The 17438-nt window shown below is 38.7% G+C and overlaps 1 protein-coding gene across 1 annotated transcript in view; it reads right to left on the reverse strand.

Moving 5' to 3' along the window:
- The window catches only part of SNTG2 (syntrophin gamma 2), a 254057-nt gene that overhangs the window by 114397 nt on the left and 122222 nt on the right, over nucleotides 1–17438 (reverse strand). Inside the window, exon 10 of the mRNA XM_043510185.1 lies at nucleotides 5442–5571. Within this exon, the coding sequence (XP_043366120.1) occupies nucleotides 5442–5571 (130 nt within the window). The remainder of the gene's footprint in view (nucleotides 1–5441; nucleotides 5572–17438) is intronic.

The raw sequence follows: 17438 nt of genomic DNA on the forward strand, positions 1-17438 counted from the left end.
ACAGCAGAAACAGAACTTAAATACAGAAAGTGTAGTAAGTGTAAGAAAATACAGAAAGTGCAAGTGACTAGTCCAAAATTGCACATGTAGACTGTAGTAGTTGTAGAGACAGAACCTAGTCTCCTGGACCTCAGTTCACTGCCTGTAGACTCCTGTAAACTAATCAACCTATTTCTCCTACAGACTGAGAAGGAAGAAAGATTGTTACTAAAATTTTTATTTTATAGCATTTGGGATGTGCTCATGGCAAGGCGTACCATAGAATCATAGAACTGGAAGGGAACTTGAGAGATCATCTAGTCCAGTCCCCTGCATTCAAAGGCAGGACTAAGTATTATCTAGACCATTCCTGACCCAGGTGTTTGTCCAACCTGCTCTTAAAAATCCCCAATGATGGAGATTCCTCAGCCTCCCTAGGCAATGTATTCCAGTGGTTAACCACTCTGACAGTTAGGAAGTTTTTCCTAATATCCAATCTAATCTGCCCTTGCTGCAATTTAAACCCATTGCTTCTTGTCCTATCCTCAGAGGTTAATTTTTCTCCATCCTCCTTGTAACAACCTTTTATGTACTTGGAAACTGTTATGTCTCCTCTCAGTCTTTTCTCCTCCAGACTAAACAAACCCAATTTTTTCAAATCTTCCCTCATAGGTCATGTTTTCTCGACCTTTAATCATTTTTGTTGCTTTTCTCTGGACTTTCTCCAATATGTCCACATCTTTCCTGAAATGTGGTGCCCAGAACTGGACACTATACTCCAGAATGATGTAAATACATCCCAGAATGATGTTTGCTTTTTTTGCAACAGTGTTACACTGTTGACTCATATTTAGCTTGTGATCCACTATGACCCCCAGATCCCTTTCCGCAGTACTCCTTCCTAGGCAGTCATTTCCCATTTTGTATGTGTGCAACTGATTGTTCCTTCCTATGTGGAGTACTTTGCATTTGTCCTTATTGAATTTCATCCTATTTACTTCAGACCATTGCTCCAGTTTGTGCAGATCATTTTGAATTTTAATCCTATCTTCCAAAGCACTTGCAACCCCTCCCAGCTTAGTATCATCCGCAAACTTTATAAGTGTATTCTCTTTGCCATTTTCTAAATCATTGATGAAGATATTGAACAGAACTAGACCCAAGCCCTACGGGACCCCACTTATTATGCCCTTCCAGCATGACTGTGAACCACTGATAAGTACTCTCTGGGAAGGATTTTCCAAACAGTTATGCACTCATCTTATAGTAGATCCATCTAGGTTGCATTTCCCTAGTTTGTTTATGAGAAGGTCATGTGAGACAGTATAAAAAGACTTACTAAAGTCAAGATATACCACATCTACCACTTCCCCCCTACCCACAAGGCTTGATACCCTGTCAAAGAAAACTATCAGGTTGGTTTGACATGATTGTTCTTGACAAATCCATGCTGACTGTTATTTATCACCTTATTATTTTCTAGATGTTTGAAAATTAATTGCTTAATTATTTGCTTCATTATTTTTTGGGGTACACAAGTTAAGCTGACTGCTCTGTAATTCCCCAGGGTTGTCCTTATTTCCCTTTTTATAGATAGGCACCATTTTTGCCCTTTTCCAGTCTTCTGGAATGTCTCCTGTCTTCCATGACTTTTCAAAGATAATTGCTAATGGCTCAGATATCTCCTCTGTCAACTCCTTGAGTATTCTAGGATGTATTTCATCAGGCCCTGGTGACATCTAACTTGTCTAAGTATTTTTGACTTGTTCTTTCCCTATTTTAGACTCTGATCCTACCTCGTTTACACTGGCATTCACTATGTTAGATGTCCAATCGCCACCTACCTTCTTGGTGAAAACCGAAACAAAGAAATCATTAAGCACCTCTGCCATTTCCACATTTTCTGTTATTATCTTTCCCCCCATTGAGTAACAGACCTACTCTGTCGTTGGTCTTCCTCTTGCTTCTAATGTATTTGTAGAATACATTAGATCAGATCAGTACTATGGACAACAGCCGCATTCACGATACACCATACAATTAGTTCAATGAATAAGGAAGGATTCTTTGGACCCTAGACCAGTTCACCACTCAGAGAGTGAAGTGACACAGGGAACCTGGAGAAAATTAATAAGTGATCAGATAATTACTGTATTGTAATGCATTCACATTGGGGGAAGGTCAAGGGTTGCACATGCAACCTTATCTTTGTCATTTCCTGACTTCTGACTTTGCAACCTCTATTTTTAATGTAGTTTTTTTCTATATGAAATTCATGTTTATAAAAAAAATGAACCAGCAAAAAAATTCCATCATGTGGTACAAGGATATACACATTTTTATTCAGCAGGGGCACTAGTTAAAATATAATAAAATAATAGCTGCTGAATATCACTTTAATGAGTAGTATGACTAAATTTGTCCACTTGAATAAAATGAGATAAATGAGCTTCTGTTCTAACTAAATGTTTCCTTTATTTATAAAGCAATCCTTCAACTTTTTTTTGGTAATGGGGTATGGGTGGGGAAGCCTCTAGTTGTCCACTCTCATGTGCTACTACTTGCTAGACAGCAGCAGAATGCTGTGTAATGCATAAGGTGCAATCCATGAGGCAGAAACCTTTGCCTTATTCCATGTGCAATTTTTATGGGTTATAGAAGTAGTCAGGATTTTTTCAAGGACCTGCCTTAATCCACATGCACCCCACCTAGTGTGGGTAGGAAAGCAAGATTCCTTGGCTCCTGTCTTTGTTCATATGTAGTTTCACAGATCATATTCCATAATCCTCTGTCCAGTGCACCTGAAAATTCACTGTGCTTTGCTTGGCACACTTGTGCACATATTGGAAATACAAGATGTTTTCTACTCAATGGGAGTTTCACCTTAGTCTATATACACATGTATTAATTTACAGTGGAATTTTGGGTTATATAATGTTATCACTTATCAGCCCATATACAGGCATAAAGGACAATTTTTAAACTCTTATAATTCATCCAACTCAAATCCAGTGTTCACTGATCAGATGAAAGATACATCCATGATATAGGAATTATGTCCCTATTCTGAGGCCAAATTTTAAGTTTATTTAATTTTCTACTGAGGCTTTAGGGCTGTATAATAAAAAGGAACAGAAACGATGGTTTTCAAAGAAATTTTTTGTTTAATTTTAAAAAAGAGAACATACTAATTTTAGGTAAAAGAGGTACATTTCTGAGAAAAGTGTAAGTACTTTGAAATGGGCCTCTATAGTAGAAACACACAGGCAATCTTAACTATAGGTGTTGCCAGGTGTGCTGCCTATAATACCCTTATCCTGATGCTCTGTTTAGGATAATAGAAATTAAAGGCTGTGAGAAGAGTTAACAAAAATCACAAGTGATTTAATAGATGGCTAACTGTATACTATGGAGAGAATGCAGGGGACTGGACCAGATGACGTCTCGAGGTCCCTTCCAGTCTTACGAGTCTATGATTAATTCTGGGCTATTCTACAGAACTCTCTCCCAAAAACTGTCCAGTTAACAGTGTTGTCAACTCAGCCTCCAGGAGACCCCTTGACTATACACATTGAGAGAGAAGTAGATGCAGGTCAGGCTCCTTTCTATGCTACTAGCTCAGCACAGTCTCAGTTCCCCTGCCTGTTGGCTCCTGTTCCTTCTCTCCCCTTAGAGGATACAGGTTGTGCTGGGAAGCAGAGTACTGTAAAGAGACCAGAGCAGTGCATCTTTCTCCTCTGCTTCCTTCTTCTTCCAAACATAAATATTCAGGGTGTGGGGCAAAAGGGAAGGGGATGTAGCACAGAGTGCCACACTGGTGGAAAGGATAATAGGAAAAGCAAAAGAACCTGGGGAATGGGATGGAGAAAGGACTTCTTCAAGAAAACTGCAGCATGTGTTCTGTTTGTAAATATGATAGTTACTATCACGCTTTTTGCATGAAGCTCATTTTGGATTATGCAGTAATTAGTAGTGCTGAAAGAGTCAGTGCGTTCTCTTCCTTCATATCCTGTTCTTCCCCACCATGACCCTTTAGTTCCTCTTTCATGCCCCTCCTTTCCATCTTTCTCCTCAGAAGTAACTGTCTGCACAGTAGCATCATAACAATTCAGACATGCTCTTGGTAGACACACTGACATTCCTAGGTACCCTCCTGTGGCCGGACAACAGCTGACTTCCTCTGTACTCAAAGATAACATTACAGCCCCAGGTCCCCTGACAGCCTGACGTTACTGAAAATGTTTCTGTGAATTAGATCACTGCTTTGCAACTAGCAGAAGTTCCTGATTGTGATGAAAGACCTATGCTGGCATGGCCGATATTAGTATTGTCTCCTGGTATCAGTGTGGCATCTAAATAAATCCTTTTTGGTTGAACTCTCACTCCACTGTATGTACGGATGACCAGTAAAGTATATTCCAAACAGAGGAATGTTTAATTTACAGGCTTGTTGAGATGTTCCCCAGACTGCAAGTCTGACACAGCCTGTTAAGGGAATTTGATCATATCCTTCCCAACGAGGAATGGGAATGTACATGCACATAAGATGTACTATTGTGTTACTCAGGTGATCAGTAACAAAAAATTGGTGGTGATATGAAATATTGTGGGATATAGCAGGGGTAGCCAAACCATGGCTCGCAAACCACATGTGGCTCTTTTACAGTTAAAGGGCAGCTCCCGGAGCCCACCATGCCCCCCCCCCTTCTCTGCCTTACAGATTGATGGGGAGGGGAGGTTGGGGTTTCTGCCCTCTGGCAGGATCGTGGGGTTCAGGGCTTCAGGTGCCTCCCATGGGGCAGAAGCCTTAAGGCCCACCACCCCGCCGTAGGGCAAAAACCCTGAGCCCTGGCAGTTGTGCCCCATTGGGCTGAAGCTGTGAGCCCCGACATTACAAACTTTACTTTTAAATGTATAGCAGTATCTTAATTCCGATACAAGCACCTTTTTACTGGTACAACTGTGACCACACTAGGGGATTGTAATGCTTTTGCTACATCAGTTTCTAAACTCATTATAGCAGTAGAAAAATGAATATAGATCAGCCCTAAATTACACTGATTTAGTTACAAAGTTTCCCTTCACATACTTCCAAAACAAGTAATACAAACTTCTGAAACCAGATTTCAAGCATACTTTAACTGCAAGAATTTAAAAAGAATACATTTAGGCCTTATCCAAAACTCAATGAAGTCAATGAAAAGACTCTTCTGATTGGGCCCTACACAAATTTTGAAAGTAATAAAGTTACCCTGAAGTTCTGCTGTTCTCTATTATATAATAAGGTTGTATTTTCTTGGAGATTTCAAGGTAAAGTGTTATGCTATTACAATTTTGTTTCTTCTCCCTCACTCTTTTGTGGTACATATTATACCTTATATACAAATTATTATACTATGTTTAGGAAATTAAAAATAATTTAAATATAGCAAATGCAGGAAAATATGCAGAAAGTAACATACATTTTGAAGTGTCAAATCACTGATGTTAGTTGATAATGCTCTCAGCCAGTCAGCACACTCCTGCGCTGTATAAAACTGAAGTATCCCAGTACTAACTCCATCGAGTGCAAGCACTTCAAATGCATTAGATCTGCAGTAAAAAGAAATATATATAACAAAGTTTTCATAAATTATCCAATAGTTCTCAATCTTCATCTGATTTTTAGAACTTTTTATAAGTTTCATTTTTCAAATTCGCAAACAGAAAGAAAAGCAACAGAAAAGGGGAATAATAACCTACAGTATCAGGAAACACAGACACAGTAAATGGTTTATCTTTATCAAAGTTTATAAATTTTGATTAATTATTCACTTACTGTTGTATAATTATATGTATATAATCACTACACTTAAGATATTTTATTAATGATGAATCAATTAAACCTAAGTAAACAATTGTGCAACCTCTTGCCACCAAAATAAATGTTTGATACTCTAAAAACTTACAACATGAGTCACAAAGCAAATATCTTCATCTATTTTTAATTTCTTGAAGTGCTGTAGGTTTAAAAAAATGACAAGCAATCATTCTTTAGAGCTCATTTAATGTGTATGAAAATCCAAATACTTTATACTTCTTCAAAGGGGCTCATTATGAGCACCCAAAAACTGAGGCACCCCAAATCACTAGCCACCACTAAAAATGTAGACCAGACTAAATATGTTACATTCTTCTCTACCTATGAAACTGTGTTCACAATCAAAGTAGCTATTTGGCTGATAAAGATTGTGTGTCACTGCTTTACACTCAGTAGATATTGTGACTTTACCAAGACTTATAAGAACTTTACACACCCACTTTAAATCACTCTACAAAAGCTCATGTCACTCATCTAAAGACAAAACCCTCCATGTAACGCAGAAATCTCCACTTCAATGGATGAGTCAACTTATGGAATTTTTCCTACTTTGGCATGACAAATTATTCTTGACCAGAAAGGAACAATCACTGAATGCATCACACGTAAATGATATTGAGGAACCTGTAATTTATGCTGCGCAGTGGAAGAGGCTGAAGACCTTCAGATCTTGAAAGACTTGTACTGCATGATTACCACCAAAGAACTCACTGGCTCTGAGAGGCCACATATCCACACATCTCTAATATATCTATCACTGTAGCATACTAGCATTTCTTCTTTAGGTCTGTCAGGAGGATCGGTTGAGAGAGTCTAACCTTTTAAGTCTGTGTTTTAGGGAAAGTTGAATTGAATGTGAAAGATCATATTTCTGTTTTGTAGGTGGCACGGGGAAAACAGGTGCTGCGGATGTGGAGAAAAGTCTTGGAAGAAGGATATATTTGCACTTTAGTGTTTAATATTTTTAATTTTAATTGCTACAGCTCTCTGTCTCTGTTATTGATCTCAGGTACATGCTATCCTTGCCAAAATACCAGAGTCTGCTCTTTCTATTTTGAATCTGTCCCCTTTTCCTGGATTTCAAGTATTTGTAGCCAGAAAAAGAACTCCACGGGATCTTGGCTTTCTCTTCTCTCAGGCAGTCCAATGATCCTTATCTTGTTATGTCTATTACCACTTTCATTATCTTCATTATTTTCTCCCAGATCATAACTTTATTTTCTAATGACTGCAAGCATTTCTGCACAGTAATGTTTGAGCCCTGCACTGTAGCCACCAGCTGTTCTCTACCCTCAAGCTGCTCCCAAAGGCTATCCACTCTCACTGTGAAATTAATAAGTGATTGCTGCCAGGTATTTTGCATTTCTTCAGTGTTAAAAGCTAATGCTTTTGCTAAGTTCGGAATGATTGCAGCTTCCGTCTTGACAACTATTTCCCTTATCTTACACAAAGTAACTTTAAGCAGTAAAGAATATAGAACATGGAGAGGGAAAAAAGAGCCAAAGGAGAAATCAAGGTGAGTAGGAGGGGAAAAGTGTGTTTTTTGATCTTCAATTATTTTGCAAAACACTTCAAGAGTCCGTTGAGTATAGTACAATTATTCTGATAAAATTAGATCCACTTAGAGGCAGTGTGGCCTAGTGAACAGAGCCCTGGACAGGGATTCAGGAGACGTGGGTACTATTCCTGACTGCCACTGGTCTGTTAGGCCAGTAACTTCACCACACTATGTCTTATTTTCCCCATCTGTAAAATGGAAATAATGATACTTACCTCCCTTTGTAAAACACTTTGAGATCTACTGATGAAAACTCTATAAAAGAACTGGATATTATTATTAGATAGGAGATTACAGAAAGAGAAGGCCAGAGGAAACATAATCAGAGGTATGAATATTCATTTCCCAGATGAATATTTCCTAACTGAGCTTGTATTAATTAGATGCAAAATGCTCACTGCAGCTACTTGTCTTCCCCAGATTTAAAAGACCAACAACCATAAAGATATTCTGAGAAAGCCTCAGTTGAACTCAGAGTCAACAATCACTGGGAAACCAGCTGTTAGGGAAAGGTCTGAATTCCAACCCTTCTGAGGGCCAGGGATCTCAGTAGATGGCATCCCAAGGTTTTTAAGGCTTATGCCTGCTATGTTTGAAATAGTCATGTCCTTTTGATTTACTCTAATATTATGTTTCCTTAATACAAATCTGAATGCTTGTCTAACAGCAGCTCCTTCCTCCATTTAAAGTTTCCCACTGCAGAATTACAAATAGACAGACAGACTAGATTAACCTGGGGTCCTGTTCAGTGGTCAAGCCAGTTTTCTTTGCTGTTTTGATATCTGATTTTGGTACCTCCTTTGCTTATACCATTATCTAGAAACTTGGTCCTATTAGTGTATGTAGCTTTTGAGTGAATTTTTATTTCCATTAGTGTGGATTATGACAGGATTAGAATGGGAGTTCCCAGAGAAGTTTTCTAGTAGGGACTCCATATTACTTCATCTCTCCATAAATGGAAGTTAAAATCCACTGATTTTTTGGTAATCTGAATTTTACATCACTTCATAATTCTGGGTAATGACCAAGGATGCTTGTTTGTCATGGTTAGTTTGACATCTGTAGTATGCAAGGTCCTGGAAAAAATTTTGAAGGAGAAATTAGTTAAGGACATTGAAGTCAATGGTAAATGGGACAAAATATAACATGGTTTTACAAAAGGTAGATTGTGCCAAACCAACTTAATCTCCTTTTTTGAAAAAGTAACAGATTTTTTAGATAAAGGAAATGCAGTGGATCTAATTTACCTAGATTTCAGTAAGGCATTTGATACCGTGCCACATGGGGAATTATTAGTTAAATTGGAGAAGATGGGGATCAATATGAACATCAAAAGGTGGATAAGGAATTGGTTAAAGGGGAGACTGCAACGGGTCCTACTGAAAGGCGAACTGTCAGGTTGGAGGGAGGTTACCAGTGGAGTTCCTCAGGGATCGGTTTTGGGACCAATCTTATTTAATCTTTTTATTACTGACCTTGGCACAAAAAGTAGGAGTGTGCTAATAAAGTTTGCAGATGATACAAAGCTGGGAGGTATTGCCAATTCGGAGAAGGATCGGGATATTATACAGGAGGATCTGGATTACCTTGTAAACTGGAGTAATAGTAATAGGATGAAATTTAATAGTGAGAAGTGTAAGGTTATGCATTTAGGGATTAATAAAAAGAATTTTAGCTATAAATTGGGGACGCATCAATTAGAAGTAACGGAAGAGGAGAAGGACCTTGGAGTATTGGTTGATCATAGGATGACTATGAGCTGCCAATGTGATATGGCTGTGAAAAAAGCTAATGCGGTTTTGGGATGCATCAGGAGAGGCATTTCCAGTAGGGATAAGGAGGTTTTAGTACCGTTATACAAGGCACTGGTGAGACCTCACCTAGAATACTGTGTGCAGTTCTGGTCTCCCATGTTTAAAAAGGATGAATTCAAACTGGAGCAGGTACAGAGAAGGGCTACTAGGATGATCCGAGGAATGGAAAACTTGTCTTATGAAAGGAGACTTAAAGAGCTTGGCTTGTTTAGCCTAACTAAAAGAAGGTTGAGGGGAGATATGATTGCTCTCTATAAATATATCAGAGGGATAAATACAGGAGAGGGAGAGGAATTATTTCAGCTCAGCACCAATGTGGACACAAGAACAAATGGGTATAAACTGGCCACCAGGAAGTTTAGACTTGAAATCAGACGAAGGTTTTTAACCATCAGAGGAGTGAAGTTTTGGAATAGCCTTCCAAGGGAAGCAGTGGGGGCAAAAGATCTATCTGGCTTTAAGATTCTACTCGATAAGTTTATGGAGGAGATGGTATGATGGGATAATGGGATTTTGGTAAGTAATTGATCTTTAAATATTCAGGGTAAATAGGCCAAATCCCCTGAGATGGGATATTAGATGGATGGGATCTGAGTTACTATAGAAAATTGTTTCCTGGGTATCTGGCTGGTGAATCTTGCCCATATGCTCAGGGTTTAGCTGATTGCCATATTTGGGGTCGGGAAGGAATTTTCCTCCAGGGCAGATTGGAGAGGCCCTGGAGGTTTTTTGCCTTCCTCTGTAGCATGGGACATGGTTGACTTGAGGGAGGCTTCTCTGCTCCTTGAAGTCTTTGAACCATGATTTAAGGACTTCAATAGCTCAGACATGGGTGAGGTTTTTCATAGGAGTGGGTGGGTGAGATTCTGTGGCCTGCGCTGTGCAGGAGGTCAGACTAGATGATCAGAATGGTCCCTTCTGACCTTAGTATCTATGAATCTATGAATCTAAAACTTTAAGCACGTGGGTAGTCCCACTGAACTCAGTAGAAATGTTCAGGTATTTAAACATAAGCATGTGCAGAGAAGCCTTTGCAGAATCAGATCATAAGTCAAAACAAAATTGTCAATACTTGTTTGGAAAGTGTAAGATGATTGCTGAAATTAAATAAAAAAATTATATACAGAATATCAGATAGGATTTGGTTTCATTCACCTTATTGAATCAATTGGCAAAATAGATGTCAGTACAGTTAAATAATCATTAACTTTATAAAGTCAATGCATTTATTTATAGTTTATTCTGAATCATTAGGATGATTGGAATCACATGCTATTTCTTAATAGCTTCTTAAGCACAATGGGACTGTGTGGGAGAGGTAAAAGCCTTCAGGAATAAACCATCCTGCTCTATTCTATTTAAGTCTTTGTAAGCACACTGCATTTATCTTAATGATGGCTTTACGGCTGACTTGGTAGGTCAACTCCTTCAGTCTCAAGGTATAAAACATGTGTCTCTCTAGATATTCCCTGACCCATAAAATGGCTAGTAAAATCTAGATTTAGATAATAACTATCAGCCTGCCCTGTCAGTTTGGTGCCAGTTCAGGTACAGTTTCATGTCCTGCCCTGTAGGCATTTTGGCAGCAGGACAGTCTACAAAATGTGAAAAATGTACTGCATTAATCTCTGTCACTGCCACAGAAAGCCTCATGTATTTTGTGGTTAAATTATGGCAGATGATTACTGGTTAAAGACTTTCAGTTCTCCATGTAACGTGCATGCGTAACTCCCATTACTACTGATAGGACTTAAACATGTGTGTCTGGGAAAAACAGACCTCTATGTTTGACAATGCATGACAGATTTACTGCATCCCTCTCCATAGTTCTGCTTTAAAGTTTCCAAACTCAAGGGCTTTTGAAGGGACATTATGACAATGTTGGCATAGATTGTCTACACAGTTTATTATTATTGTGGTAAAGCACAGTTATTTTTAACATAATATGAAGCAGAGAGATTCTCTTTTCTATGATAAAGTTCTGAAAACAGGACATATTAATGAATAAACTGACCAACTATAATGCCTAGAATGTGATTCATAAAGTTTTCTTTTTTGCGACGGAGAGATTTAAAATCTAAAACAGTCAGCTTCTTCCAGAGTCACTCTTTATATTTTAATGACTGATTTACAGTAATTGCACTAGGAAGCAAAACAGGTCTGCCAGGGCCTCAAATCCTTTTTAGTCCTCTCCTTCAGGAGGTCACTGATGCATTCCCTGAGGATGGTGAGAAGGAGTAAGTGTGCTGACTAGGGCCTCTTCAGAATGATCCTGCCAAAACATTGCTGTCCTTGGTGCACTCCTAAATGATGATGGTGGTAGGAATGTGTAGATCCAGATACGAGCTGGTTGAATCATTTGTTGAAAATATTTTAACTGCAAATTTAATCCTTTTCTTGGTTTGTAAGTGAACCTTCTTTACAACATATTCATTGTTACATTCACTGAATAGCATGGAGAAGCAATTTTCAGCTCCTGGGCTGTTCATTTTAACTATTCATTAGATATTATTCATGATGTGTGATTCTAGCTATGTTGTTTATATGTAACTGTGGTATCTGAACCTCTTACAGACTTTCTGTACTATAACCTCACAATCTCTTTATTGGAGAGTTAGCATAGGCATGCAAAGTCCCTGGAATAATTACATTTAACAAAAGCTTTTTGTTACTGGAAGAGGGCATAGAAGAGGGTACAGCTGAAGCACCTCTCCTGCTATTGGTGCAGCTTTGCTTTCCACGCATGGCAATTTGTTTCAGAGATACCTCTTGAGACTGTGGTGCAGCCTCACATTGGAGATGCTCTCTGTGGATGCGTCAAGAAACTCCTACTCATGCTGCCAGGCAGCACAGTAACTTTGATGCGCTATTTATCTTCCTAATACCCCGGTGACAGGAAATTATTATTACCATCTCCATTTTACAGATGGGGACCTGAAGCAGAGAGACACTAAGGCTCAGATCCTCAAAGGTATTTCGGTGCTAACTCCTACTGATTTCAATGAAAGCTAAGAGCTGAATTACCTGTCAGAATCTGAGCTTAAGTGTCTTTTAAGGCAGCCTGTAGTGGAGCAGGGAGCAGCACTTGGGTCTCCCAAGTCCCAGGCTATTGTTCTAACCACTGGACAACCCTTTTTTGTGTAAGTGAATAGCCATGCACTCCTCGTGGTTATAGCTCTACTCACTGACTAGATGACTGAAACTTTTAAAACAAGAGAATCGTCAATAGATAATATTGCACTTTTGATACATGTTGTCAGATGAATCATTCAAGATAAAATTCCTCAGACTTTTAGAATTCACAGACATGTTCATCAATATCTGGCAAGCATTCTCATGTACACAATGCAGACACCCAGAAAAAAAAATGTGTAAAGCCACGATCTTATCCTGTGCCACATCCCCTCTTAATAATCATTTCTGCTGAGAGGAATACGGAACACTGACAGTCGATAACAGCTAGGCAGGTGACCAGTTATATTATGCACTCAGCAAGTATATCAAAAACTGCTTTATTATTCCTACCTCTTTCTCCCGCTGACTCCTATCTGTTTGTTCATTTTATCCACCAGCTGCATGTTATCATTATCCTAAGGTTACAAGATCTTTTAGGTAGGGACTAGATGCATAAAAGAAGTTAGGTGTTGTGACACTGAGAATCACAGCACCTAACTTTTACATGCCCAGAAAAATCACTGCGATTCACAAAGCCTGAGTTAGGTGCCAAGGCTCCCGATCCAAAAAATGTGGAGAAATAGAGTTCTGATTCATATAAACCAGCACACTAGGCAGGAAGCCATGTAAACTTGCCAATGGGAGATGCTAACAAGAGAGCTAGAGCAATCCTTGGGATGTGGGAGACCCAGACTCAGTTTTTCCCCACACCCCAGACCCTGCCAGAGGGGGAGAAAGTCACAGTATAAAATGGTGGCATCTTATTCAACAAACCTCTTCTCTATGTTTATCCTGACTCAGATTAACTTGTTTTAATGAAAAAAGTCATGTTTCAGTCTATTTTGCTTCTGTCAGCACTGCAGAGTCTAATGCAGCTAAGAAAGTTAAAAGGATTCTCTTCATTACTGTACATCATCCTAACGGATTTAAATTAGCTGCAGAGGTTAGGGTTCCAAAATGTGTTAGTAGTAAGCACTATCTGAGAATAATTGAAATGAAAGATGAGAAATGCACTAGGTGATTTTGTCCCTCTCCCAGTCAGTGCAAGGGATTGCCAGCTATATATTGAAATGTATCCTAACACGCTGTTACTGTTTTTTCTGAAGATACTGCATTGGCTGAGTTCCTGCTTTTAGCGGTAGTACTTCTTCACCAAGGCAGGTGGGATCTCCCTTGTTATTCAAGGGTTTTTGGCTGTTTTCCATCCTCCAACCTTCCCATTAGAGTTGGGAAATGAAACATTGTTTTCAATTACTGACTTTCTGGTCATGACATCCATATACTAGGATAAGTACAACTCACATTGAATAGTGTTGAGTGATTTGAATTGGCTGCCTATTGATTTCTGGATATTGTTCATGCTATTGTTTATTAACCTATAAAGTATGGAAGAATTGGCACCCATGTACACCAAAGACCAACCAAGTCTGAATTTGTTGATCTGCAAATGATTTTCTGTACCCTTTAAGGAGAGAACAGAATGGTGAATTTCAGTTAATGTGTGGACAGGATAAGCTACAGAATTAGTTGGTTTTGTAAGAATTGTGTGATGTACAATTTTGTGAGAAGTGCCTAGAGGATGAGGTATGTGCCTTTCAGGTATGCATATATTAAAATAAGTAAATATTTCTAGCACACTTTAACAGGGTATTCTGAGTCCCATAAGGAACTCACAATCTTATTCAAGCAGTAAGACATCATGGGACTCAACTTTTTGAGGGATCATGTGACTTCAGGCTACAAAATAAGATTTGCTGAGAAGAGGAAGCAGGATATTTAAGACAGCTCCTGCTCCCCAGTAAGAAAGAGACTAGAGAATAGGCTGCACCTATTTGGGCGGGGGGGGGGGTCTTTCTACAGAGAGAAAGAGAGAGATTGATATCTGGCTAATATAAAATGTCCTATCAACTCAGAGGAAAATTAAGGCACAGTGGTGAGGGGAACTGAGGCAATCACTGCATCACTATGGGACACAGTGTGAGCTCCATGTTAAACTACTGATTTTTGGAGGTTAGGGAGCACTTTGCTTTCTGTTCCTGATAAACATATTAGATGAAGTGAATTGAATCAGAACATAGATGACACAGCGGCACTGGCAAGTTGCTTTGTATGTGAAACCTACCAGTGCCTCAAAGGATCAACAGCCTTTGAAAGCTAGGGGATTTCCCTTCTGCTTGTGCTACAAGAGCAAGACCCAGGAGTAGGAACTATTTGAATGATATCTACAGGAAAGTATTTTACCTTTTAACTTCATTTAACAATGCGAGGCCAACATCACTAGGATTTCTGTATTGCCAACAGAATGTTTAACTAAGTTCTAGTTAACTAACTTCCACCTCAAGATGGACTAGGCCTTAAAGAAAATGGTTTGAAAATGTTCCTGTTTATTTTCTGAAAGTGTACCGCTTCTTTATCTGCAGTATTCAAAAAGCATTTTTTTTCAGTTTGCCCAGATGATGTGTTGCACTGAGATACTGATGTCATATTTCCTCAATCATATTTATCCTAGCAAACAGCACACCCTAACAAGTCTGAGACAGCAGTACAGTGCATTAAAATTTGGTGTACTGCCAGCAAGCAGAACAAAAGGTGAAACAATTCTCCCCCCTCTTAAAAACAAAAACACCACACTGCTTGTGATCAGTTAAGAACAATAATATTGGCATGAAAAATCCTCAGACACTATTAATATTTCAAATCCAAATCAACCAATTGTTTTGCCAGTGTAATAATTTGAAAACACTGTGATATTCATAGAGTGGGAAATACTGTGCATCAACTGAGAATGTTTTCTCAGCTACATGGGTGGTACCATTTACTGACCCCTCCCCCCTCCCCCGATCTTTCACAAATTCTGTAGCTTTCTTATAATAATATAACACTAACATTGTTACAGAATAACAAAGAGATCACATTGACTCCAAGTGACTTAGCTGATAGCATTTTTTTCTCATCTTTAGGTTGATAGAATACGGCAGTGACACTAATCCAAAATGTCTACATGTTGATTTGGCTGATGTTATTTTGTTAACTAGTCCTCATTCATGCAGAAATTTAGTATCTGGTACACTAAATGTAACACATTCCTAATGAATCTCTTTTAAATTAAACTAGATCAGATGTTAAAATATTCAAAGCCAACTATGGCAAATCAACATATTGAGTTAAATGTTGAGAGAAGTCATTTGGGGACACCAAGGGAGTATTACTAAAAGTAATGGGATAGATAAAGGGAAGTGTAGGATGATTAACAAGGAAAATATCCCAACAGGTGTTTTAGAACTAGAGCTGACTGGATAATGAAAAATCATATTTGCAAAGATATTTGTGAATAAATGGATGATCTTGCTTCAAGAAGAATAGTGGCACAGGTTAGTAATTCAAACATTTATGAATAATGAATATAATTTGTTTGTTCCAGTAGTACCTCAGTGTCCCAGCTAGGGATCAATGTCTCTATTGCACTATGCAAACATGCAGTAAAGCCACAGGGCTGGATGCACAAAGGAAGTTGGTGCCTAAGTCCATGTTTTAGGCACTCAAGTCCCAATTTTGGGACCACTGCAATGCACAAAACTCCTGTCAAAGCCCTGTAGGAACCTAAACTCACTTGGCCTCTAAGTTTTCAAGAATAAAGTTCCCTAGGGCCCTATGTTTCTGCCTCAGAGTATGCTCACTGCCATCTAATTCTAGGTATCCAAAACCTGTCTTCCAGCTAAATCCCAGAGTGATTGACAAAGCAGGGGAAGATAGGCCTTTGGCTTCCTAACTCATGTGCAGGTCCTGCTCTGGCAGCCATGCTCAGAGGCCACCTACCAGATTGGTTCCCATTCAAAATCTGGCCAGAGGAGGTGATGCCCACTGTAAAACTTTTAGCCCAGTGGTTCATAGTAGTCTCCCAAGAGGTGAGAGACCCCCCGTTCAAGCACTACACTTTAACTATAATTTTTTAAAAAAGAGTAATTAACAATCAAAGAGGAAGGTGCCATCCGGTGACACAAATGAGTATTGAAAGGGTCCGCTTTCCTGTTAAAACTAAGCAAGGTGAATACTAAGGTACTTACAATTTGGAAGAGAACCAAGATGAGACTTTTAATCCAATCCCACTAAAAGTATACTAGAATCTAGCTTGGCAGACAGAATAAACAGACATGGTGCAATAATAATAAGACCTAACTCTTTTACAGCACTTCTCATCTGTAACTCTCAGATTGCTCTACAAAGGCGGTAAGTGCAATTTTCCCCATTATCATTATTAAAGAGAGGCAAACTGAGGCACAGAGAGGTGAAGTGACTTGTCCAAGGTCACTCACGAAGCCAGTGCCACAACCTGGAATAGAATCTATATCTTCTGAGTTCTAGTCCAGTGTACTATCCACTAGGCAAGCAAGAAACAGAATATCTGAAAGATTTTTCAGAAACATAAGATGTGACTTCTTACATTGCCTCTTACTCGTTTCTTACTTGTTCAGTGCAGATAACATGTTTGGTGCCATACAAAGGAATTTTTCTCTTGTCCCTGAGAGAAGATGTAAAGAATGTTAAAAAAACTTTTCAAAACAGCATCAGACCAGCAGGCACAACTAAATTAAGGCTAATCTTTTAAACAGCCTACTAAATACTGAAGATCTTATAACCTCCTATAGGGAAATATTTTGAAAATACCGGCCAATTATTTGTTCTTCCCTTGCTTATAAAAATATTTCTTCATAGTATTATATTTGGTTTTTGGTGTGCACCAATTGGCAGGTATTTTCAAAATATTTTTCTATTGGAGGTTAACCTTGGACTACCTTTCTACAATGTAAAATTACAATGGTGTTAAAAGAACATAATTTAGATTGCAGAGTCAAGCTCTTGAAAGTTAAATAATTCCCAGGCATCCTGAATTCTGTCTCCTTTTGCTTTAAGATAGCTTTAAGTAAATGATCACGTACAATCAGGACCTATGCCTCATTCAATGCACGGGATGATGATGCTCAAGGAAGGAGGCAACTATTCAAAAATTCTTTTCATTCTCATCATTCAGTGTGTGGCCCAATCTGATCCCTTA

This window comes from Dermochelys coriacea, chromosome 3 (assembly GCF_009764565.3).
Source record: "Dermochelys coriacea isolate rDerCor1 chromosome 3, rDerCor1.pri.v4, whole genome shotgun sequence".
Lineage (NCBI taxonomy): Eukaryota > Metazoa > Chordata > Testudines > Dermochelyidae > Dermochelys > Dermochelys coriacea.